Here is a 27721-nt window from a genome sequence, read left to right as displayed (position 1 = left end):
TTCTATTTGCTAGTCTCGAGTCTTTATAATTTACTGTACGTTTAGCACGACTGATATCTTTGATCATAATTAATTTCACAATTGTACTATGTTTGAACTTAATCAGATGGAGAAGTGTCTCTTCTTATATTATGTAACGCATTGTATGAAATGTATTACTGTATTGCTGTTGGTAAATAAATCAAATCAAATCAAATCAAATCAAGCTACAATACTGTTGTTGATTCTTGCTCCTTTCTCCTATTTCTCACTCTTCCCTTCTTGTTTTCAATACTCCATGAATTTTTATATAGAGTTCTAATAAGATATTTTTACGTGAACATTATATAGTTCTAAGACTATTGTACTTTTAACTTACAAATACATGTACTTTTCATTTGTATTCCAATGGAAATTCAGTTATAAGACTGCAACGATAGATTTTTAAAAAATCCTTTCTTCATTCATTTACCGTCACCACAGAATTGTCACGCTTGCCCCCCCCCCCCCCCCCCCCCGATTCAGCTAGAGAATTCAATGTAGTCCGGTCTCTCGATTTCATTTTACACAGTTTCAGGATAATAGGGTTTGCCTGTACTTTGTCAAGACTGTATTCAGCAGTTCTAAGTTGTCTGTCCTTGAGTCCTAGCAAAGACCAAAGAAGAATATATATCAATGCACTCTGATTCTTGACAATGTATTGCTGTTTTCATAAGCTCTCTACTAAATTCTCAATTGTATGCAAACGTCGCATTTTGTTTGTATCCGGCCACTCACGTCAAATCAGCCTTGAGCGACAGAAAATAGCCAAACAATATGGCGGGATCTAGCCTGGTGAGGGTAAAGCTTGTATCAGTGGCTTTCATGACGATTGCTCTGGGGGTCATCTTACTCCAGTTTGCTTCTAACGTTCACGAGAAGTCATGGCAACGCATCCTAGCTGGTAGGTAGAGAACACACTTTATTATACTGACGTTGTTAATTAAAGCCCATTACACGCATGTGACGCGGTGTTTTAGGATACCTGCGCTCATCAAGCTTGTGCAGAAAACGAACCTATACGCAATACCTATATGCAATATCGGACTGTTGGGGTTACCTTTGAGGTAGATTTCTTATGCGATTTCACGCTCGCATCAAGCGTCAAAGACTGCACCAAACAATGACACAGTAGTAGTCAGCCTTGTGTGGATGTTACACTGCTGTATAACGTCCGATGTTTTATCTCATACTTTCGGACTCGCACAATCTTGCTTGTAGTGCATGTTTTTAATACTTGTTTCCACAGTAAAGGCATGAATATACTCTGACAAACTGGTCTAAGCATATCATAGGGTATTACATTTAGAACGAACTTGCGCTGAAATGAAACCCCCGCCTTTTACTGCCATCCAGCCCAAAATATTAGCTACAAAAAAATCCCTTCTATGTTTATTCAAAAAAATGAATCATAATTATATAGTAAAATTAGTACACTATCAATGAGCATGTATAAATGAATCGCAGTACACGATCGCCCCTTGTGCACGATCATGCCATGTGAAAAAAAGTACACTATATAGTACCATTGTATAGCCATTGTAATATTAACCATGATACAGATATAAATGCTTTATGAATATAATGAGTGCATGGGTGGGTACAGAGATCAATGTAAACAATGCGGTCATGTGTACTCACGACGTACGTAGGACGTGAGGTCAAAAGGTCAAAGGCAATAAGTTCCATATGTACATAAAGTTTCTATATAGTGTTATACCCGAGGCATACCCCCTAACCGTGGACCTATAGGTCCATACCAGACTCCATACAGACTCTAATCCGACAGACTCTTCGCCATTCCGGGTAATGCAATTTTCCGTTCAGTCAGTTGTCGGTTTGTTGTTGGTCTCATTTGTGTGACTGAGGTTCGACAATAATTGTTAGCTGCAACCATGAATTATGAAAGAGAAAGTTGAGTTCTGGGAAGGGCAGTTGCTTTATAAAAGATTAAATTGTAAAGAAACGTTTCCTAATAATGCATGAAAATCACCTTCAAGAAATACACTGAAGAATTTGTAGACTAGCTACACACATTTGGCATTAAAATAGTTTTAAACGAGTTATCAAAATGAAGTTTCATTTCATATAAATGCTTTCAAAGATGATTCCGAGGTAATTTTCATATGTTAAATTTTATTTAGGACACCCAACAAAGTAGATATAATACTAAAAACTTGTTGAAAATCGCCAACGAGGAGATGTACACAAGCTATGAAAATGCTGCTAAAATAGTTACGTCAATTTAGTGAACGTTATCTTGTTTTACTTCGCCCGTTGCACGTGAGGCGTAATTTGTCTGACGTATGAGAGCGTCAGGGCCTTGTGCGGCTCTTTGACGCAACATATGAGTTTGACATCGTCCAAAAATAATTGTAAAAATAAACCTTGCGCCCATTGCGGTAAATCATTAGCATATATGGGGCAATAACCTTCATTAGCGCAACTAATAAAGCAGTCGTTTTCTTTAAGTATTCTCTTGCAAATTCCCTTCCATATAAATATCTGTCGATTTTTTTTTTCTTCTTCTATTTATTAGGATGTCAGACTTGTATATCTTTTGTTATGGTATTCCTTCCAGGATGTGCCGGGATAATCAGCGTACTGATCTCTACTGTGTCAGTATGGATGACGTTGCAGCGGATATCGTACGGACATGGTCTCATTTCAGTCTACTCCCATTTCCTCCTCATGATGCTGATGGTCTTCACCCGCTATCCAAAGGTCAAGAGGTGCAAAGCTGCTTGGAAGGACCCCCGAAAAGCTCAGGAAGACTACTTGAAAACTATCCTCAAGGCAAACCTGAACACAGACTACGCGAGAGATTTCGGACTCGCGTCAGTGACGTCATTGACGGACTTGAAGAAGCAGCATCCATTGACGACTTACGAACGTTACAGGCCGTACGTTGATCGTATGGCGAAAGGTGAGCGCAATGTCTTGACGGGTGAACGCACTGAGAGGTTGGCTCTCACTTCAGGCACCACCGGGAAGTCCAAGATGATACCATACGGTAAATCTTTAATGACCATTTACTCTCAACTCATTGCGTTAAGCATTGAGCTTCGGGTTAACGCGTTCGGTATGGGTAATTTTCTACAGCGAGAAACCACCTTGTACACGGCGCCAAAGCTGAGATATACCGAGGCTGGTATTCTGATGGGACCTGCGTCCATGATTCCGCCATCCATGAAAGTTATTCTGGTGATCTATTCGTCTCCAGCAGATGCCTTCCAGATAGAAGATCCTATCGACTCCATTTACGTGCATCTCCTGTTTGGACTCCGGGACAGAAACCTCCGCTCTCTAAACTGCAACTTCACACCCGCGCTGATATCCGCAATGCGAATGGTTGAACAACGCTGGCCCGATATCGTTCGCGACACCGAGATCGGGACGGTCACGACTACAAAGGTGTCACCACAGATTCACCAAGCCCTCGTGAGAGCGATGGATGGTGGTGATCCGGAGCGAGCTGCGGAGCTGAAGAAGGAATTCGAGAAGGGCTTTGAGGGCATACTGAAAAGGGTTTGGCCATACATGACACACGTACAAGCAATCGATCCTACTGGCGTAAAAGAGATGCTCCTGAAATCATATGTAAAAGGTAGGCAAAGTTGTGTCTGCACTTATTCTTTGCATTTTGGGGGCTATTTTTTTATAGCATGTCGATTTTCAACAATGATTGTTGGAAAAATTGTCAGGACAATTTCCAACCTGACTGCAAGAATTCAAATACTGTTTTGTTAAGCAGAAATTAATGTTTGATAACTATAATGACTAGGTCACAAAATACGGAGTAGTCAACCATGGTTCAGTCAGTAGAGCGTCCGCCTCACAACCGGGAGGTCGTGGGTTCGAACCCCGGCCGCGTCATACCAAAAGACGTTAAAAGACGGGAGTTGCTGCAACGTCGATCTGGCGCTGCTCAGTGGCTGCCGGGCTGCTAATTTTTTTTTCGCAAACAGGTTTGCCAATGCTAGTATTTCCGGTCATCTGATTGGCTGATATGTTACTTCATTAGCAATGACGTAACCGTTAGGGTGAGTGATAGGGTTATAGAAATCATGCAGAATCACCTTTCATCAACCCATCGTTGGCTCAATCGGTAAGGTCAGCGTAATACAATCGCATAGTTGTGGGTTCAAGTCTCAGTTTATTCAGTTTTTTTGCCTTTATAAATAGTGAGGCAAAGCAATAAAAAATCAAAGTCTAATTGTTTGTGACCTCTTCCAAGCTGCTAATGACGTAGAACATATCAGCCTTGAGAAGAACGGAAATATAAGAAATTGCAAACCTGTTTGGGAATAAAAATTTCGCTGCCGGGCCCACGATCAATTGGGCAAAAAGAATTTCCATTTTCGGTTTAATAAAATTTGGAGTGGACTAAAAGAATATTATTATTATTACTATTTTTATTATTATTATCACTATGTTTCACCAGGGTATAGCCCATTCAACAAAAGATGGTCTTTAGTAATCTGCTGCACTACCGGTCGGAAGAGGTCAGACCAGTGACTATAAAGATGAAATGAACAATGATCTTAAATCCAGTTTTATAGTCATAAATGGCTCCCAAGAAATTCATTCTTCATTCAGTCATGCCATTGTGACATCGAACAAGAATATTTTGCTGCTTTGTACCATTCGAATCGACTAGAAAATTGTCTATGTATAGATATTATTCTGCATTAATTTACCCCCTTTCCCCGTCTCCCCACCCCCCCCCCCCCAATTCTCTCTCTCTCTCTCTCCTCTCTATTTGTCTCCATCTCTCTTTCTCTCTCTCTTTTGATCAGGTTTACCACTTTTCGGTCATTCCCTAGTAGCCACTGAAGGTATCCTTGGTATTAACCTATGGCTGCATAATCAGGGTAAGGATGAATTCGTTCTCATGCCAAACGTCTGCGTCCTGGAATTCATCCCAGAAGAGAATATGTAAGTGACGATGAGTTTGTAAATAGCGTTATGGGGCTGGAATGGGTGGAGGCAGAATCCCATTCAGATAACACCAAACACTCGTAGGACGTAAATGAACGTCTTGTAAACGTGTTACGCCTTAATGACGTTTTGCCCACGTCTTGTGTTTTGCTGGGATCTTCCCTTTACGTGGGAGGGAGGATAATGTCGGGAAGTCCCTCTTGCTATAGACTTATTCGCAATTGTCTGGGCTTTAAAACGAGAGGGGTGTACGCTGTCGTACGAATTCGAATTGATAATTTATGTTACCTTACATATACCTTTCTTTTTAAGGCTGTGAAGCAAACTAATCCAGAGTAATAGTGTCCGCAAGATGACAAACAGACACAAACGCTGGAGAGAACTTTGCCCGAAAAGTTACAGTTTTATATAAATCATTTATGGGAACATTCGTCGGGCGTTGTAACAAAAAGAACAGAAAACAACTAAAGAAGAGAAGAAAGATGCGTCACTAGTAAGTATTCATCCGAGGAAACATAAATAAGAAGATTCTTCATTATGAAACCGAGTTTAAAAAGAGAAGGTTCTGAGCATAGAAGACGATGGTTTGTAATTCTATTTCTAGAGATGAAGATCAGCCGGAGACACTTCTCATGGACGAACTCGAAGTCGGAGGCGTGTACGAGATCGTCATCACACAGATATTCGGTATCTATCGGTTTAGATATGGTGACGTCATCAAGGTTAAGCGATATCACTTCAATACACCCGTAGTTGAATTTATGTACCGGTAAGTATAACGGCCTACGAATTCGAAAAACAGACCGAAATCTGGAATCAACTTCTGTGTTAATTTGTTCGTCCACAAATTTACCACTATAGTGTAAAGAAAAATAATCTACTAATTAAAATCTATAAAAATAAAAAAATTACTCTCATCATACAATACACTTTTACTGACTCAGTTTTATTTTCACAATTTCCACGACGGTGGCAGGTACCGTCGACGGCTTTTTATTTCGCACCACCTGTCTAACTTTCTTCGACTCGCTCCAAAATATTATACATAACGAATGTAAATATTCGTATAGGCCTATACGATATTCACTAAAGAAGACCCTGTTTTATACACACATTACAGATCAGGTCAGATCCTTAATGTCCACTCCGAGAAGCTTGACCAAGGTACGGTGAAGAGCGCCATCGAAGCTGCTCTAGGTCACTGGTCAAACGTGAAGCTAGAGGAATACGCTGTAGCAGAGAGCATGCTTCTAGATGAGCTTGGTAAGTCGTATATCACATCAGAAAGGTGACTCTTCGGTCCTATGGTAACTGGCCCTATATACGTCTCACGTTATTGCATTCATTACATTTGCTATAAACAAGTAAGGTCAATCTGATACAAGTGCGTATTTCTTGGCAGTATATATATATAGAAACAAAATGAAAGCATATACACTCCGTAAATTGACTTAATGTTCACGTGATTATCGTTTTTATCATCTGAGTTAAATCCCAGATGCCCCCTATGCCCCCACTTTTCTAAATCACAGGTGATGACATACTTTTCAAATGAAAGTCCTTAGTCCCTAATATCTCAAATACACATACAACAAAATAGACCTTCGATAAGTTAGGCCCGTCCTTACTTATTGGGAGGGTGGTAGGGGATTAGCAGTAATGTTGTCAATTTTCCCTGTGACCTAAAATGACAGCCGTGAATTAACTGAGTCAATACATTTAATGACAATATCAAATGACGTCACATCTCATCTTTGGATTACTTTATAGTGATGGGGGAAGCCGACCCTTGTCCGTACTACTTAGTGTTCCTGGAACTTGACAAGGCTCCCGATGATATGAACAACATCTCCCTCGAGAAGGTAAGACTCTTTGAATGAGATTTACGTCTCTAGAAAATAGGGAATAAGTTTTCATTAAAGGTTAAAGTCAAGTGCAATAACAAATAAAAGATAGGCTTCTACTTTTAATAATACTAGGCCTTTTTGTTGCTGCTATTACTTGTTAATAATAACTGTTTTCTTATTCTTTAGCTTTAGCTACCAAAGCACTACCAATGCTATTACACCCCGGTCACTAGATTCATTCAATGACTTATTATATTATTAGTTATACAGGAGGCACCTACATGAGAAATTGAAAGAACAGGGAAAATAGGTAAAACGCCCCTTATACTTCACTGGTTTTCAAGGGCGTCGCTAGACCATTTTTCTTTCAAATCATTTCTTTATCTATATACATGTGAAATAGAATAGCAATCAACTAAAATCAATATCCTATCTTTGTCAGGTTGATGAAGAGCTCTGTCAGCATTCCTTCTCATACAACTCATTCCGTGAGAAGGGAAGCATTGCCCCTCCTTTGGTGCACATCGTGAAACCCGGCACATTTGATCGTCTGCATGATTTCATCCTGGATAACAGTACAACGACTGCAAACCAGTACAAGATACCGAGGAAGCTTCGAACCACGGCTACACTTGAACTTATGCTTGACAGCTCTATCCGCAGTAATGACAGTCGTTAAGCCTTGTTATGATTATATTTTTGTTAAGGGCTTAGAAACATTGTAGCAAGTGCTTTATAAATGAAATATATTATAATTATTATTATTGTTATAGATATGAAGCGGCAAACCGCGGCTGTCTTTTAATGATGACGTAATTTGTAATACGCTTCACACTTCTGTATCACACCATCCTAAGTAAATATACGTTAGACCTTTGTTGCGCTTAGTTGCTATTCATTTACACGTGTCATTTCTTATATAACTTGGAAATATACCTTGGAAGTAGGCTTTTAAAGTTAAAACCTTGTTTGCCTCTCGTTGATATTAGGATGAAGAATCCATATTGGGACTTACCGCTCTTTGGGTGGTATAAGGGGTGGCAGGTTCCCTCGCCCCTCCCAATGTGAGACTTTGTAGATATATTACTTTTCGTCTTTCTTCACTGCCCAACTTTTTCACGCGTTTGTCTGAGTGGTTGTCTCTGTTTTTTAACCAGTAAATATTATTGTGTTGTGAAAGTTGCATTTATTTAAAGCTAAGTGCAAAAAAGCATTATGTATCTCGTTTCTACATGATCCGAAATAGTTTGTATTTTTTCTCTATGTAGTCAACATTAAAACTAAATCATATATTCGCTTTGTAATGAAACGGTGTCGGTGTGGGGCTGTAAACGATGGCACCCACCCCCCAAAAAGTTCACTAGTTATTGAACTTTACTGACAACTGTGACGAATCAAATGGGATTATTATAAGAAAATCTGGAGATAGTCTCTAAACTGTTTCAGATTACCCCTTTACTCCTCCCTATCCACCAGGGGCCCGTTTCTCGAAACCAACGGCAAGACAGTCATAACTTTGTCCGCCAACTACGAAGATGTCTCTGGTCTTCCTTATTCGTTACACGAAGAGCTTACTTGCTAGTATCTCGTGAAATCAATACTATCAACGAGAAGAGGAGCCAAGACATAGCCTAAGTCGCATTTCCACCGAATTAAAAAAAAAACGTAATTTTAGGAAAACTGCAATTATTTAGTTGAATTAGGAACATAAAAAAAGGTTGAAAATGCATTGTAGTATCAGGGAATAAATTATGTGTGGTTAGATTATGACATAAAACTACTTGTAAGATATAACTGAGTATTTCATTTAATGACCGGTGAATCAGTGTTTTATATTAGATGGGTACCCCCCCCCCCCCGATACTTTCATTTGATAGTTTTTTTTTAATACACCCTTATAATATTCTTAGTGTAACTACGATGTTATGACAGTTTTTGTCCAACGTTTTAGGCTTCAGAACAATATTAATATGAAGAAACATTCCAAACGTTAAAACAGATGTTTAAACCATTCAGTTTACACATTTGAAGATGAATTTATTTAGAAATTAATATGGGTATGAAAACTAGATAATACACTTCTAACTATGGCTTGCCTGCCGTGGCAGATTAATTATTCCTTCGAGGATTTTATAAGTGGAAATAAACGCGTATAATCAAAGTAGAAAAAGCTTTAGATATAAACATAAGATTTTCAAATATAAAAAAAGGATAACTCTGTTTGAGTGAACAGATCATAGCTAGTGGGTTACTTGTCTTTTTTTTGCCAGCCACAGTTTACTCTATAAATAACATGTGATGGCGCTGCCCATGGACTAAAACGTTATGACGGTGTCGGAGGTGTCATAACTTCTTAGTCAGGATGTTTTCGTTGATCTTGGCAAAGAGGGATTCGTGAAACACGTGGCGGACAAGTAGCTTACTAACGCTGATTTATTCAAGAAGTTAGACTTATGACAGTTTAGAGAAACGGGCCCCAGATACTCCCCTGTATACAAACATCCTCACAACAAGAAGAAAAAAGCATACACAAATTGAGTAATTTTTTGAAACATTTATTAAGAAAATTTCAAGTAATACAGTTCATCGATAACATCATCTTGACATCCATCTCTTCCCATTCGCAATACAATTGAAAAGGATTATTTCTTCTACAATAATTGATACATCTTTATAATCCCATTCTTTTCTCAGTTAGCACATATTTTTATACAATTTGTGGTTCTGGCAAAACCCCATCTACGGCAGGACATAAAAATGTATACACCACATTTATAAAGTTTCATTCTATTTTACTGGCCAGCAGTATATTATTGCTTGAAAGTAGTATTTTATATACTATACTGTTTCTAAAATGCTTAAAAAACTGAAATACTATGATAAAACGTAATGGTGAAATGAACTGAAATGTACTGTTTCTAGACTTGTTCTTATGCAGCTATAAATACCATGTTTAAACCTATAAAACTGTCTTTTTTTAAATCAATTAAATACCCTTTCAAAAGTGCCACACATTCACAAAAGATAAGTTTGAAATGTGCCCACTTGAAATTATTGCTCGAATTGACATGTACACACAATATAGTGTAGCATTGCAAATTACAATGATTATACACATGACTAGTGGAGTTGTGAAAAAAATATTATTCTTGTGAACAAAATTACAGCACTTAATGAATTGCACTTTTTCATTAAAAAAATTTAAAAATATATAGTATGAAAAATAAACAACTTGTAAAAAGAAGACAAGCATTACTTCAAAGATAAAAGGTAGAATGTGAATTTTTGAATAAAAAAGAAATGCAAGTGATATCAAAGTGATGTTGTACTAGATTTGCTTTTCTTGCTATCCTTTGTCTCTGCTCGATCATTGCCTTGCCTATTTTTTTTTAACATATATTTCATTACAGTGAAATGAGTACAGTTAGGCAATCATTATTTACACGGAATGTTTCTCTTTTTTCAAATTACACAGTATATACAAATATTTCTTTCCGCGCTATATCGTATGCATGCAAAGGAAAAGATATATAAAGAATAAGGCATAAAAGTTGTTTAAATAAAACAATATTTTAAAAATTATTTTGATAAAAAATTGTAAAATAGCACACATTACACATTCATAAAGATATCTATCACATATTAATGTAGTCCATACAATTTTCAATATATTTTGTGTAAAAGAAATATAAAACACTGCTAAAATAATTGATAAGAATGGATCGCAATTATTCTTAAGTTCAACCCCAACTTAAAAACCTTTCCCGAGCCCTTTAACTCTCTCTCTCTCTCTCTCTCTCTCTCTCACTCTCTCTCTCTAATAAAACAATTTTTTTTTTTTAATTAATAGACTTTTAAATTCAAGAATATGTTTACTAATCTCGGTGTAACGTTTCAACTCTTTCTAATATTTTCCAATAAACAAGAAATCCTGACATTTCTCCGATCTAGGAAGAAATCCTATCCTTAAACTCATTGAGATGTACATCAACTATACCAAGCAGTAGGGGCCTTTTAGTTCGGTCTTTTACACCATTGCTGACACTGTAAATCTCTACGGTCCAACGGTATGCCAAGTTATCGGAAATTCATAAATATTTTTTTCAATTCAAGCCATTGTTTCGTTAAATGTATGCTCTATAAGGAACGTGGATTATTATGTGTTTGATATAAAGCACTACGAGTATTTCTTCTGGTATTAAGGCTAATATGCATTTATGTAGGCCTATTTCGTCAGGTGACCCGTTGGCGTGGAAAAGAGTAACTTCTTTTAAGTGCTTCGACAAGACATAGTATGCGTTGGCAGGGGATAGTTGAACGCATTTCAAACATCATAGGATTAGATCCTCGATCCCTGGACAAAAAAATTATCTTTCCTCTGGAATCTACCATTTTACGCCGCCGTGGTGGCCATAGGAATCTCATCTCCATGTCATCACAATGCAGATTTAGAGTTTTTAACAGTCAAGTACGTGTTATCTTCTCAATTGGCGAGTTTGTTGAGTCCAGCGTAAAGTGACGTCATATAGGTAAAAACGCATTTCCAATCTGGTTTATCGCCCATCTCAATCATGTCTTTGGTGTCGAGAAGACGGGGTACGTTGGCGTATTTCCTGAAACGGTAAGGAAACAAAATGGAATGAAATTAGTAAATCATTTTACGAGTGTCACTTAAACAAGATCCTATACGGACATCAAATCAAACATCGTTCGAGTAGACAACCTCTATATGCTTTGAGATCCTGATGTTTTATAGACGTTACAAGTCCGAAAGTGTCATTACAGGTATGAGGACTTTTAAACACCTGAGACCACGATTTTACATCTTCAAAAAAACAATACACACACACATTGGCCCGTTCTGAGGTAAACGAATTAAACCGATGATATGCTTAACACTCAAAATTAGACAAAATAAACTAATTGCAATATATTCAAGAGACTTTGCTAAAGAAGAAGTATACCTTCCCCAACCCTTGCAGCGTTTTCTCTATCACTTTTATCAATATAATTCTGACAATTCGCTACATATACAGGGCTATGATCACGTTCCAAAACATTCTAAATATGTACAAATCTCTACTTACTCGGCTGATGAAAATGCGAGATCGAAGTTGTGACTCCTGTTGTTGCTATTGAGTGTGTTGAAATCGAAGGCGTTGGGGACGAACTTGTTTACTAAGGCACAGAAAGCTAGACCATCAGCCCACGACGAATGAAAGTTCGACACGCAAACTCCCTAGAAACAAAATGAAAGTTTTCACAATGTTAGAACATTTTACCAAATATTAACACTCTTCCATAATCATCATTTCTAAAAACAACTTACATGCTTTTAGTTTGACCTGATTCGTTTCAATGGGAGTGATGTTAGTGGTAGTAGTAGTGGTGGTGGTGGTGATGATGCTGAAAACCATGATGTTGGATGATCATCATGATGATAATGACAATCGGGATGTATTTGGAATTATAAAGAAGAAGATGGTAGTGTTGGTGATGATGATGATGATGATGATGATGACGACGACGACGATGACGACGACGACGACGATGATGATGACGACGATGATGATGATGACCATGATGGTGATGTTCATGATAATTGATGTTATGATGGAGTTAATAGTGATAACGACGATGATGATGATGATGACGGTGGTGATGATGATGGCGGTGGTGATGATGATGGCGGTGATGAAGATGATGGTGGTGGTATAGTGAGATGGTAGTTGTGACTGAAGATGATATCGAAAGATTGTCCCTAATTGAAATACATGTAATCAGTCAAAAGGAAAATCATATGAAATCATTATGAACACGGATGATTATTATGGAGATGAATGTGCTCCTAAATTCAACTTACATCATATCCCTGCGTGTGTATTTGACACCATTGAAGTAGTCTCTGAGTTTTGGTAGTAGGATTCTTGATGATGTTGGTTCCTTTAACAGGTGTCATGTTGCTAATGTTACCAGGGGATGAGAAAAGCTGGTTCGTATCAGCCATCGATTTTGGTCTAAAGAGAGAGAGAGAGAAGATTTAATAAATTTGTTTTCATCATTTCAAAATAAAATATAACTTTTCAACATTCACCTTAATCGTATTTCATTACATCTATTCAGTAGTAAAATGTACATTTCATTTTCCATTTTCAGTGTGTGCCAGGACGCGAAATAACTACATAACTGTTACGAACAGCAGCATAAAGGAGCAATGTTGTTAAAATATGGAAATTGTAGATTATTAAGAAAATGTTCACTCATGCATTTGCCTTCCATCCAAAGGACATGTTAATAATGGGAGACTTTTTGTGAACACGGTACCAATCTTTCAAAATTATATGTCCCCAAAACTATTATCATGATGGGTATATAAACAGTACAATAAATATATATAACCATGAAACCCTCACTTCCATAATCGAAAAGAGAAAAAAATGAATATCTTTTTATAAACATCATCGGATAGTTTACCTTGGTGGAGATACATTCTGGAAGTTATATTCTGTCTTGGGTCGCTCCTTGGGACTGTCATCTCTTCTCGTTCTCTTCGGTACTGACTCCTCAAACTGTACTCTAGATGGCGCTGTTCAAAAAAATAGTTGCAGATCAAGATTTTGGTTAAAAATAGAAACTTCATAATTTCAATTGTTAGGTAGTAACTTCTACGTGGATCGGTATACAAAGATGAATGTAAACATTTTCTGATGGTCAGTTCTTACATTTTACACTCCTTTAAATGTATCAATATCATTTTGTTGTTATCGATTTGCAACAAACACTTCTACGACAAAATTGCATCTGCTGTTTGTGATTCTTGTGACCTAGAAAGTCGATTTCAGGTGATTTTGAACCAAAGAGGGTTGCTTCTAGCGAAAAGAAAACTGTGTTATCAACTTACTTATTGTCTGTGGTGTAGGTTTGACGCCATAGATGAGTGCACTGGTTCGATTCGAAATCAGCTGTCTTGCTCTTTCCTTTTCAGCTTCCTCAGCTTTATTATCCACAATCCTGAACAGAAATAATATGGAAAGGTCATTAAAGAATGAACGAAGACAGGTCCTTAAAACTTATCTACGCTACTGAAGAGAAACAAGATGGAAAAGAATGGTTTGACTTTTCTTTTGGCACTTAGCAAAATTTCTTCCAATCTTCTCTTTCTGAAGAGAAAGAATCTGACAAGAAATTAAATTAAATATATTTTAACAAGCGGCTGAAACACGGATAAAGATCTTTTGTTGTGAGGGTGTGATCTATTCATTATCCCTGACCCAGTTTCAAGATCGTGGAAGTTTATCTACGCCACTGATTTTAACAATTAATTCAAGATATCACTCCTTTCATATAGTGAAAATTTGGAAAATGATCAAAGCAAACTTACCTTGTAGTAATAAGCGGCGATTCCTCTACCTCGTCTTTATTGTCGTGCTTTGACTTGGCTGTTCAAAGAAAAAGACAAGAAAAAATACCTTGTTAAAATAATAACCTCTTTCTTCACATTAAATATAATTGTTAATATCATTACAAGGCATTACAAAGCTAAAATTTAAAAAAAATCGGGAATGCATTTAGAGTACTGATAAAGGTGTTGATAAGGATGTTCCAGCCCACAAGACTGTAAATGAAATTCTTTGCCTACTGTAGCCGAGTTGCTGAGAGTCAATCAAAACAGGACTGACGCATTGCCTGGATGGTGCGCCACACACTTAGGGATAGACTTATAGGAACGAAACATTTAATCAGAAAATATGTAGCTCTTAGCTTTCAACAACAAAAATGTATAAATAAACCTTCACCATATTTGATTACTTACATCTTGTGATATTGTTAAAGACGCTCTTTCGTTTCCTGGGGGATGTTTCTTTGGTAGGTGATGCCTCTCTGATGGGGGTGTTTTGTTCTTTCTTAGGAGACCAGTTACGCCAATGTTTGCGAGGTGATCGGTTCTTCTCGTTTTCCTTTTCAATTTGTTCTTCAGCTCTGAAAAAATTCAGAAGAAAAATATGTTAAAAACATGATACCACCTTCACAAACGTCACCATTAGAATAAACAATGGGAAATAATTTGTCAAAGAATTTCCTTCCTGCTATTTCCTCCGATTTTCAGTTATCTACTAATTGTTTTCCGTTTCTCCCTGACGTCTTCATCATTATTATTCTTGCTCTTCGCCTTCTTTTTTCTATTCCTCCTCCTCCTCCTCCTCCTCCTCCTTCTTCTTCTTTGTCTTCTTTGCCTTGGACTTCTTGTTTTAATCTTTCTCCTTCATTTTTCTTCATCTTACTTCTTCTCTCCCTTTCTTTACCTTCTTACTCTTCGTCATCTTTCTTGTTCGTTCTCCTCTCTCTCTCCTCTCTCTCATTCTCTCTCTCTCTCTCTCTCTCTTTCTCTCACTCTCTTCTCATTCTTCTTCCTACATAGATACAGAGGTCACGTCACTCATAATTATCTCACCTCTTCTCATCATCAGCTTTCTTTCTCTTCTTATCAGGAGTGATGTTCGTCTGACCAGCTGGTTTGACACTCGTTGCGTCTGTAATCAAGTCAAGTAATAAACACAAATTACTTAATGCATCGTAATTAAACCACTCCGTCAATCTACTACGAACTCCAATGATATGACTTCACATTTTCCTAATTAGTAGGAGGGAATTTATGCAACAGCATCAATAATCTCTTAACCATCAGCTTCCCATGAAATTCCATCATCACTAATATGACGGAAGACTACATTAAAGACTACATTCTGCATACATTGTCATACATTGTACTTGTTGGGTTAGCAAAGTTAAAAGCCCATGCCTGTATCATGTTTAATGAGCTAATCACGCATGTGTTAAGCGATGATTAGATAGTTTCTCTTTTCATACCACGGTTGAATAATGATCAACAGAATTTAAAATGTTTTAGCTTGCAAGTCACAAATATCACAAACATGGAAACTCAAGATTCGTATGCTTTCGGGGTAGAGGGGGTGTGCGTTGACTATAACAGAAATGTTATTTATATCATCAATTATTGTTTCACTTTTCAAATTTAAGCTTCATGAAAAAGCATATTATAAGGTCCAGAATATAAGCGAAGCTAAGGAGGCAACCATTCTAAAATCAATATCATTATTTAAGAACATTCTTACTTCTTATATCGTAAAATTATAAGTTTAAGGACCTGTCTTTGTTAATTCTTTATTGACCATTTATTGATTTGAAATCATTTCCTGCACCCTGTTTTTCATTCAAGCAACTCTTGCGAAACATGCATCCACACACACTCACCATCAGAGTTACTATTGAATCTATTTCTGAGAGCACTGATACCGGTGGTGGTCGTAGTCGTAGTCGTCGTCGGTGTGACTGCGTGGTCGTTGTGGTTCCTCGATGTCGTCTTCGTATCGCTAGGTGTACTACAATTTATGAAAGGAATAATCACATACAATATGTTTAGTCATTTATAGAACGATATTTCGACTTTAAAATTGGTTTTCTAATATGGGAATTGATTGATTGGATGGATAGGAATCTATAGGAACAGGAAACTCATTTCTTAGCGGTAAAAAACAAATGTCACATTAAATTTGGTTACTAAGGTCAGGAGAAAACCGTATTCGATATCAAAATAGCTATAGAGCAACATGTCATGATCTACATATAGGAATTAGCATGTACTTGACCTCCGTTTAACGACGCTGTAACCGAAAACCACAAGATATAATTACGATTAATCCTACATTCAAAGAAATGTTTTTATATTTTAATTAGTGTCATTCGTCCTCATCAAAACATTTTCCATTTCATTTTGATAGCACGTGTGGATTGGCATGAAGATGATCTCAATAATGTAATATTTTGAACAATGATGATTAGATAGATGGGTTCTTTGGTTTTGTGGTATAGTGGTTGCTATGCTAACTAAATCCATATGTTGATAGATTAGTAACTGGGATGTCCCAGTTTTGATCATCCATGCATGACAAAATAAGAGATTTCCTCGTGGTTTTCCATATCGGTGTTACCTCAGAAACAAAGCGACAACATAACACCACCTATAGCAGAACAGGTCAATTTGTCTTCCAAGACACCCGCCCTTGAACGTGAGATTGACATGTGATGAAAACATTTTCGGATGTTTCCAAATTGGTGATGACGTGTTATGTACCCCTTTTGAAGGGCTCCCCGCACCCATTTTTAGGATTACCAGCACCGATCGATCAGAGGGGTTAGGGAAAGTTTAGAGCGGAACCACAGAGTTATAATGACATCCTGGTGACAGTTCTTATGAAGGTAGTCAGGACGGATCATGGACTACCAGATAACTTTCTATCCCAACCCGATTCGTGTCTGGATCGAGAAAACTATACCATCCTTCCAGATCTGGAGGTAAGATGCAATTTTCCCAAAGTCGCATGCCGCCTTGCATTCTGCAATTAAGGTTTGGTGGTCATACACACAAACGCAAATGAGAGATTGTGTGGGTTCTATAATTTCGGGTCGACCAGCCACGAGACCGGCCTACTATAAACATCTACCTTGACGGCCATCAGGACCTCCGAGCATTTAACGACCGGTCCTAGAGCCAAATGCTGACAGGACCTTTTGCCATATATTCTGACCAACCTATGATAATAATATCCCAAATTCTCCTATCATAAGTCCGCCCCCTGATGCTGACCAAGCTGGGCATGGCCAGTGACTAATCATCAAGAGAAGAATTATTATTTAAAAAAAGTGCGGAAGAAAAAAAGTATTCCGGAATTTGTCCACAAATTAAGAACAGGTCAACACTTCCACATGACCAAACTATTAAACGCACGTAATTGAGAGAGGATACTTTGTTTTCTGAGTCACCGTTTCATCCATCTTTTACTTAAGTAAAAAAATTAAAAGCTTAAAAGATGTGAGCCCAAGCGCTACTCCCTAGCGATTTTCTCCTTAATTACTTCTTCTCCCGCCTTGCGTCCAGTCAACATGTCGTCTGCTAATTCTGAACGACATTTGACGGGTTTCACGTACGCGCCCTGGTTGAACAGTCGCAGCGCAGTGTGCACGTCAGATCGTAGTGGAATGATTCATTGCCGTCAAGTAGCCCAAAATAAGCTATGAGGTGGCAACTTTTCTCCTTCCATATTTCAGTATTTTATAAATAATTATGTCTCGCTTGACAAGCCACCACTTACTCCGTGGGTCCTTATATTGATATGTTAAGATCAGGTATAAAAATAAGATCATGTGCCACCGCGTCTTCATCGCGTAGGACGGACCACATTGAAGAAGAAAAGGATATTCTTTCTTTTCATATTTCTGTATTTCTGTATTTCACCCCTCGTAGATGAATACGTGGGTACAAACCCAATCCACTCATGTAATTGTATTAACCGCGTGAACATTCATGAAGGTAACTTTGCTAAATAAAGACTTCTTGTCTTTAGAGGGTATATCCCGATTTAACAGTTTTCTTCATTACTCTGCACTTTGGCGGGAATTCGTCAGCTTATTGTTGCCATAGTGATGAAGATAGTGGAATCTTGAGCACATGGTTAATTTGAAAGGTTAGTAACAAGAACATTCGTCACATCTACAAGGCTTAGGTATATCATTATGAACATAAAGACGACTAAGATTCACTACAATGTTCCAAGATTTAAAACATGCAAATATAGCATGAACGCCGAGTGATGAGAGATGTCAAAGATTACATTTTATAAAGGCAGCCTTGTGAGATAAAATTCAATTTTCTACTTTGTTTTATGGCAATATTCCAATCTGCATAGCCTCACCACCATCATAGTTAATGAGCTTTTTTTTTCTTCCCAATGTCAAATAGATCGTTTTGGTTCCCTTTTGGAAATCGCCAAAGTATGACCGGGGGTTAACGACTCTCATGTAAACTGACCTGCTCTGTTTGGGTTGCCACTTGTTCGCCACTGCACCAAACTTGCTCGGCGTTGCTACTGTCTTTGTTGCCGGTGTTGCTACTGCCTTTGTTGTAGGTGTTACGAATGATGTGTTTTGTGTTCTTGTCGGTGACGGCGGAGATGCTGCCAATAAAAAAGATATGCCATCAAAGAACGTGATCTCAAAGTGGGCGGGTATACTGACGACAAAACGATAATCTTTGGAAAGAAGACTTCAACATCTTAATCATGAACTTGAACAGTACATCATTTTTATGACTTTTTAAATGACTTCTTTTTTTGCGTTATTTTTAATCATTTTTTGTTTAATTGTTAATTTTTTGCCATGTCGGTAATAGAAAGATTCCATGTAAATGCCGTAACAAAAGTCAGATAAGAGCATATCAATCTTACATTTCTTTACAATGACCGGCAGTCTAGACAGGTAGAAAGACAGGTAGAAAGATAAGTAGAAAGTGTTTAGTCGACCAAAGAAAACACTTGTATCTTATCTACAGGTCAATGAAAATGATATATAAGGTCTTAAAGTACACCTGCCGACCGACAGGTAGATGGCTTAGATAGAGACAGAATAGGACGCTATATTGGGCGGTGTGATAACAAAGGAAAACATTGAAATAGGAGAACAATCCTCACCTGCATGCGTCCCGCCAAACTTTTGTTTTAGAGCGCTTACGTTTCCGTCCGCATTTCTGTTCTTGCCTGTCTGTTTTTGCGGTGTTTCCTCCAGCCTTCATTGTGAAGAAAAAAACAAAATTAAATAAGGGAAAGTAAAACAACAATTCACAGGCAGCAAATGACATATGTCCTGTTTTAATTGTTTATTTATTTGGGGTACAGCCTACCGTATCCTTGAGTTAACAATGAATTGCGGAAAGGGAACCCGATTGTACAGAGGCCAGTCAGAAAAGTAGCAACTGGGGAAAAAAATCCAATTTCATAAAAATGATTATGCAGGCATTTTTTAAAATTTCATTGTTCAGTTATAATTCAGCACAAATCAAATGCACATATAGGCCTACATGATTGTATGCATTGATACAGACAATTGTATTTGATAAAAACAAAGGGTTACCCCTTATCTGGCAAAAGTTAACGTTTCAGTTCGATGCATATGTTTTAATTATTTTAGCTTCTTTATTTGTTTTTCTCTCAGTTTGTTCATTGATTAAGTGGTATTAAGTGGTATTATTAGACAATCAACAATAATTACATTCACATAATTTCTTTGTGTAAACTAATGCTTCGAAGAATAGGTTAATGTTGCAGAAAACAATGGGCGGCAGAGAAAATAGAAAACAAAAAGAGGCTGGCATTTAGTGATTAGTTTTGGGCATCAAGTTACAAAAGATTGCACATTGATTTTGTAAAAGCAGTTACGGTCTGAAAAATAATTTGATACTTTATTCTATTATAGACCTTCTGATTTCTGAATTTAGTCCGACAATATGTCATAGATCATAATCAAGGAAACCGATAACCTTCTGTGGACTGCTATTCTACTCCTGTGTATGGACTGGAGTGGCAATCCCGCTAAATGCTTATATTGTCTTATAATGTATGCTTTACCGCAAATGAACCCAACACGTCTACCGATTAAATTCACGTTATATAATTATATTAAACAATTACCTGCATGTAATACCTATAATAATGTGTCAAACGAACCTATAATGTGGCATCTGTTGGAAACATTTGGTTCTATCAATCAGTATTTGTCATTGCCCCAAGGTTTTGAATTGATTCATAAACTATCAGAGATATATAATTCGTGACTATTTCAGGAGTTAAGCCCTAAGGATCCATGTTCATTATGTCATAATGAATGCGTGCATGTTTATAATTTGGATGCCAACTGGCAGTTTATATTTCATTTGCTTTTTTATTTTGTTACAAAGGCAGTATCTCTCTCTCTCTCTCTCTCTCTCTCTCTCTCCTAACATGGACAGTATGATGTCTCTACTCAATACATCAATATACTCATGCAAACATTATCCTTTACTTAAATTTTCGACATCAATCACGATTGCTTCCGCTATAATTAAAACAAATTACATTACTAAATTGCATTTCTGGCCCTGCTTCGTAAAACTTGCCATCCGCATTCATCGTCTTCAATTCTTCAATTCGTAACAACTGCAACTATCCTATATTCAACATTTGCTCCCTACTAATTAAAAGCAACGATTTCAGTAGCTTATGTCAGTTATTGTAGATTCTTTTTTCTATTTAATGTTTCGGAAACTGGCCCCTCTTCTCTGTATTCTGTAGTTTAGACAATATTTGCGATGATATTCCTGTTCTACCAACTGTCGGCACATTCGCAATAGCGACCCCCTCTCACCGCAACATGAAACAGCTGACTGCGCTAATACCAACCAGGGTGTCATCACAAAACAAATTATGATATCAGAAAGTAAAAAGTGTTTTCTCACCTGTTGAAGCCGAATGACTTCCTGTGAACTGGTTGACGAAGTTCAGCTGTAGGTGACTCGTTCTGTAGCCGTGAGGCTGGGTAGGAGACAGGCCGACAAGGCGTACCTGCACATGGGGTCAAATAGAAGCGGGTCAAAGAGAAGCGGGTCAAGTTCATTGTACTTTATGAATGTTTCACCCGGAATGTACCGTAATTCGTGAACTATGAAAGTGCACAGATTAACGATTCGTGAACACTGAATAAGGGTGTTTAGTCAAAACAGTTCACCTATTGATTGAAATATTTGAATAGTTTATGTACTTATAATCACGGTTATTGATATACAGAAAATAATCAAGAAAATAATGTATTATTTTATTGCTGGATTCGTCACATGTAAATTCCACTTTGCGATCAAACCATCTCATGCGTGTTTGAATGCATGGGATTGATCAATCCACTGAGAATTAGAATGATTAATCCACCAAAGTATTTTAAGTTTAAACGCTTCTTCTTCTATTTTTTTTTGCTTAAGATACGTTTGTCCTAATTTTGACGAACACATACCATTAGCCTAAATCGAGACTTACAAACTGTACATTTTCACACTCAACGACGCACTTTCAGAAAGATTGCTATATTTACGGCAAAATTGGTTGCCATGGTAAATTTATACCAAAACATGAGCAGAAACCAAAGTTGCGAAACCACCATTAAGAACACCGTGGTCCCGCACACCTACGTGAAATAGGTACGCACACCTATCACTCGATCCATTCTCTTTTCATCGTTCTTTGATCAGTTATTATGAAACGTATATCTGATTTGAACCGTGAGTACGCAACTTAATTGCATAAAAGGGATAGAGCTTTGTTATCCTATAATATCGGTGGTATATCTTTGATATGAGTGTTGGTATTGAATGGAAAACGAGCGAATGAAGAGAAGGATATCGTAAGGAAACAGAATGAAAACAAGAGAAAAAAGTAGAGGGTGGAGGAGGGAGATAAATAGAGAGAGAGAGAGAGAGAGAGAGAGAGAGAGATACAAAATGGAGAAATGGAGAAAGCATGGTAGAATATACGCAGGTATACGAGAAAGATAAAACAAAGAATGAAGAAGAAAGACAGAGAAAAGGGGAGAATTATATCGGGTTTGATTTTTAGGTTTTGTGTGTGTTTATTGTTTTGTCTTGTTGTTTCTTTTACAGCTGATTTGCTTTGGGTTTTTTAATGACAGTATAATCTTCTTGTTTCTTTAAAAACTGTCTTCATTATGATATACGAGTGATACCGTAAAGTTCAAACTCTGTAGGTGTCAAATCCATAGATACATTGCAAATACAAAGATCAAATAAGTTTCACAATTTGACTACCAGGCGTGGATCATAATAGGAACTGAACCGACAAAAACGCAATACTGGTTTTGAGATAAGCCCTTCGTCCATGACTTTTATGATCCTAAATATTTAATGTTTGCCCAAATTACAATAGTACATGTACCTCTATTAGTGTGGGTATTCGGTTGATCATTAGTTTGGTTCTTAAACGATGCAGAAACCGTGAAAATATACAATGACCTTGTCAATTTTGTTGTGGTTATGGGAACGAAGAATAAAAAACATACCACGGTATGGTTTAATTTGCGTTTCCTCGCGAAAACCACAAAACTGACACGGTTTTTAGTTGATTGATGGTCGTTTGTTATTTTACTGGACCATATTTCAAGGAAAATGCGTTCACAGATGATTAATGGTATAAATCATTGAAAATTGACAGATTAACAATAAGATTAATGTTACTGCACTGGTGCAGTTTGTTATTAGTATGGCATGATTTACTGAATACAGTACATAATATCTACTCATTTCTTTCATTTATCGCAATAAGTAAAGAATCAATATTATGAATATCGTAATACACAAAACCAAACATGTTTATATTCTAAACTTGCACGTGTTAGCACTCTCCAAAAGCCATCACATGCATTTTTCCAACCACAAATATGTGAAGCAATTTTAAACAAATAAACATAACGATTATAACAACACGTCTGTCACATTTTCGTGAAGAAAAAAACAGTAAATTTATTTTACATGCCTTTCATCTTTGGGGATATAATCATGCAGAATTGAATTTGAAAAATATTAAATGGAACTTACCTGTTGCTTTGGCGCCAAATTTTTCTCTCAGGGCACTGACACCGGGTCCATTGGGTGAGGCTTGACGGGCTAAGCGTCCCTCACACACGGTGGTAGGTCTGCAAGAAGTAGAGGACATAAGAAAGTAAATGTGATTTGCTTGGTATAAATTACTTTTAATCGAGACTCTGATGGTTTAGACATGAACACAAATAGAGAGCTATATTATACAAGATAGAGGGAGTGGGAGGGGATTAGACAGAGAGCTAGAGAGAGGGAGGAGTGAGGGTGAAAGAGAGAGGGAGGAGAGAGTGTGAAAGAGAGAGGGAGTAGAGAGGGGAAAGAGAGAGAAGGGGGAGAGAGAGAGAGAGAGAGAGAGAGAGAGATAGGACAGAGAGAGACAAGACAGAGAGAATGAATAATGATGCATACTATCATGCTCTCACAACGTTTACAAAATAATAGAAACAGACATAATGAACATGATGAAGATCTAACCATTCTCAATTTAGAGAACTGTTTTTTTTATTTTAAACGATTGTGTAGCACAGCCTCTTGCTGAAAAGCAGCAAAGAGGTTAATTATTTGGTCTGTCTCCTACTTATCACGTGAAAAAGGTCATTAACCCTTTACCAGCTTTGATAAGTACTTCACTCGAAACCAGAGGGTCTTTTCCGCACCTCTTCACAGAAAGTGTCACCTTCCCTTTCTCCAAGCTATGAGCATCTAATAATTACATTGTCATATTGACAATGAGCTGTTTATTGGTTTTAATTGGGGCAAGGAGAAGGCCGATTGATGGCTTCTGGAATTCATCAGGATATGTGATAAAGGGGTGATAATAAGACGTATCCAATTTTCATCAAATAATTCTTCTACTTTTCACGTCAGAATTCTGAGAATTAAAACGCTCATTATGTCAGAGATTTACTAAAATGAGAAAAACATATTGTGTTCATATTTTGTGTGCTATGTGGCTGATTCTTTTGTACTCCCCCCCCCCCCCCGATTCTACGAACATAACTACAACTATATACTACAAAACTAGATTCTACTAAAATAGTATACGACTTCATAATTATAACTGCCGTTTATTTCACGTTATTTCGCTCAAACAGAAGAGTTCATCAAACATATAGTAATTTTTGTTATTTTTTCTACATTTCTTTTGGTCGACAGAAGCCACATTATTGTTCATATAAAAGCGATCGAAACTAGCGATAAATCGTGAAAACATTCCACTTCTACCATCCAAGAAAATGCCAGATATGAGTAAGAACCGTTTGAACTGAAACAAATTGTTTATCTTTTTGCCGAATCAAAACCATCAGAGAATAAAACTTCCGATGTCAGAATATAAATTTGTAGACTCCCCGTTTGAGCCAAGGGTCATTATCTCCCTGGCCAATCTTGTCGATCAAATGATGAAATATATTTTTACAGAAAGTCCTGATATTTGGCAATCTCTAAATCACTGCTACAGTTAACGTATTGACTTGATTTAGGTATCACAGCAATATTCATGCGGACAAAAATATACATGTTTATCTGAACTAAACTATAAATAATAGCCGCAAATTCATTTACAAACACTTTCGGCCAGTCGCGTTTATAATACATCAATCACTGATATTATTACACCTATTATACATTTACGAGATATATGGTCTTACTTTGATGGTTTAAACCATTTTAAAATGCAGGTACATGTATTTAATGTAATCTCCATTACAACGAAATCAAATAACGTATTCAATGGATTCAAAATCATTGTTAGGATAGAGGATGAGGTGCAAACACAATCATCCAGCTTCTCAAACATTGCATGAAACATCGAGTTTACTAGGGTAATTCGACATCTATTACTGGCTTTCTTTCGTCATAGGGTAAGAGGGTCAGCGGTTGGATTGCGATTGTGCTTTAGATCAAGTTTAAGTTTAAGGTTAGGGTTAAGTATAATGTTAGCTCCATGGTTGGAGTTGTGAATCCGACTATAGTGTAAGAAATTACCATACTTGTCACCGGATTGTGTGTCGTACAGTGATTTACTTGAGAGAGAGAGAGAGAGAGAGAGAGAGAGAGAGAGAGAGAGAGAGAGAGAGGGGGAGGGGCTGCCCCTTAGTGACCCAGGGTCGACGCCCCTCTAAACCAACCAAGTTCAACATGATGAAGGACACCAGTGAAGCTATGTAACTCCGTTCACTCACCTTGTGTTTTCCTTCCCTCGCATGTTGTCAGAATCGGTTGTTTCTATCTTAACAGATATTGTGACGGCGTCTTCAAGGTTTCGAGTGTCTCCGTTGAAATTGGTCACGTCTGTGCGAGAAAGGTCAGGGAAACAATGAGAGAAACAGGTTAAAAACAGGTTTCATAGTTCATGTTCAGACAAGGACGTAAGTCGATGAAAGACACATATTTATCAATGGCATTCAGCATTATTTAAAAACGTTTGGATAAAAGAGCGTACAATTAATTACATTCTCTTTTTTAATCACCTTGTAATGAAAAAGGAGATAAAATCACAATGACTTTTGTGACAAGAATAAATAGAAAGAGGAATGGGAATATTAATTCTTTCTTCCTTTGCGTAAAGTGCTTCGCCACTACTGGCTAAAAGAAAACTTTGTAATACATTTCAAAATTGAGTTTAAACAACGTCTCTTTACTCCTAAAGCGCTTCTCGTAATAAACGATGAAATTGGAAACAGAGATACATGTATTTCCCCTTTTTTAGTTTGACGGAATTTCAGGGATTGATATACAATTTTGACTACTGATAAAGCGTTAAATATGCTTACAATTACACACATCACAGATGTTTACAAGTGATAGACAGTGTCCAATTAAAGTCTAAAGTATTTAATTACATGTATTAATGTGAATGGAATAGAGCCAGGACTTGTCAACGACACATGTGCGGCTCGTCTTTAATTAGGTGCTGCGATCCTAAAATTGGCGCGAAAATCTTTGGTCTTAAAAATGTGCAAGATCATCGGAACGTGTAATGGGGTGCTCTAAATGAAGCAAGACGATAAGATCGTCTGCCTTGTGATAACCTATCGATTGGTGTGTAAAGCCATGGAGTTAACTCCATGGTAAAGCCTTGTGAGAGGGTGACAAATCTCAGTCATTGCAGATCAACGGTGGTGGTGACAGGTGAATATCTTGGTATAACACGTATCGCTTTCAAGACATTCCTTATCATGAGAAATCAATGTTTCTGACTAACACTTAGTGTAGTACATTAAGGAGGAAAGCCTTAACAAATTGCACGATCTTGGGGAACTTTATAATGCTATTTTTATGAAACATAATCGACGGGTGCGTGGAGGAAGCATGTACGACTATAGATGCGACAAAAAGTATTAAAATTTCATTTCAGAATTTCAGAATCGAATTACAACATGTGGGATCAAAATTTTAAAAAGTAACGATGATCAAAATAGTCATTACCCTGACATTCAACTTTATAAGTTATGTGATATTAATTTCTAAAGAGACAACAGGCATATAATAATCGCTTTAAAAAGAGATGCCGAGCCGCCAAAAAAAATATATACATGTACATACAAGCATTCATCTCAAGATAAAGTAACAAGGCTGATGTTCACTTACCAACAGAACTTGTCAAATCCGATATCTCTGGGGGCTGAGGCAATTCCTTGTATTCAGCTTTCTTTTTCGACTTTCTGCGAGAAAAATGAACCAAAAATTCTGTCTAAGCAAACGATTCTAACAAATGTTGTGAACTGATCTGAATTGAGATGAAGCTAGAATATTAGCATCAACTATCCGAACTTTACTGGTAGGAAAGAGGGAGACTGGAATCGCGAAAACAGCGGTCCGAGCTCCGGGTCAGCCAATCGTAGAATGAACACCGATTGTCAATTGTCAGCAATTAAAAAGTAAATACTGTCTGCCAATACGGCTTCTCTTGATACGATTTACAGATTTCAATTGTTTTGAAGTGGCGCTATGTTTACCAACTTAACAATGGATTGTTTCCACATAGGAAGTGTGATGTATAGAATGTGCAGCTATCATGACAATGAATAATAGAGATTATAGAAAGAGAGTTTTATTATTTGTGGATATCAAAGCAAGATAAATCCGACAGGTAGACAGTCAATCTGGCATCTGAGAGCCAAAGAAGATTAAGAATTGAAGATGATCTCTTTATCTCTCACAGGAATAGGTGTTATATTATAAAGCTATCAAATGGACGCCAACACTACACATTTTAGTAGATGTATTATTTCCCTTTCCGCCCCAACGCATGCCACATAAATTACAAGACAGTGAAACTCTTGTTTAAAAGTGGCGATCGCTTTAACGTGGGTGGGGGCACATTAGAAGTTAAATCGGATTAAATTCACTTTAACTTCGATATATATATATATAGAGCAATACTTACTTCTTTTCTTTCTTGTCCTTTGTCTTCTTATCTTTC

The 27721-nt window shown here is 37.2% G+C and overlaps 2 protein-coding genes across 2 annotated transcripts; one reads left to right on the top strand and one right to left on the bottom strand.

Moving 5' to 3' along the window:
• The first annotated feature begins 709 nt into the window (after nt 1-709).
• LOC100890261 (probable indole-3-acetic acid-amido synthetase GH3.9) lies at nt 710-9930 on the top strand. The gene is made up of 7 exons (XM_003723439.3): nt 710-922; nt 2600-3625; nt 4818-4956; nt 5564-5728; nt 6080-6222; nt 6730-6821; nt 7249-9930. The coding sequence occupies exons 1-7, from the start codon at nt 796-798 to the stop codon at nt 7483-7485; spliced, it is 1929 nt and encodes a 642-aa protein (XP_003723487.2). The 5' UTR covers nt 710-795; the 3' UTR covers nt 7486-9930.
• LOC590168 (smoothelin-like protein 1) lies at nt 9346-27721 on the bottom strand. The gene is made up of 16 exons (XM_030991427.1): nt 27686-27721; nt 26887-26960; nt 25479-25587; nt 23293-23390; nt 21151-21256; nt 19352-19446; nt 18694-18838; nt 16080-16207; nt 15259-15337; nt 14620-14786; nt 14188-14245; nt 13708-13817; nt 13281-13392; nt 12670-12823; nt 11894-12045; nt 9346-11419 (listed from the first exon to the last, which is right to left on the bottom strand). Exons 3-16 carry the CDS (start codon nt 25499-25501, stop codon nt 11290-11292), a joined length of 1557 nt encoding a protein of 518 aa, XP_030847287.1. The 5' UTR covers nt 25502-25587; nt 26887-26960; nt 27686-27721; the 3' UTR covers nt 9346-11289.

This window comes from Strongylocentrotus purpuratus, unplaced genomic scaffold (genome assembly GCF_000002235.5).
Source record: "Strongylocentrotus purpuratus isolate Spur 01 unplaced genomic scaffold, Spur_5.0 spur5_scaffold_2, whole genome shotgun sequence".
In the NCBI taxonomy this organism is placed as follows: domain Eukaryota; kingdom Metazoa; phylum Echinodermata; class Echinoidea; order Camarodonta; family Strongylocentrotidae; genus Strongylocentrotus; species Strongylocentrotus purpuratus.
Note: the sequence above shows the minus strand (reverse complement) of the source record. Positions and strands in the feature narration are given on the sequence as shown.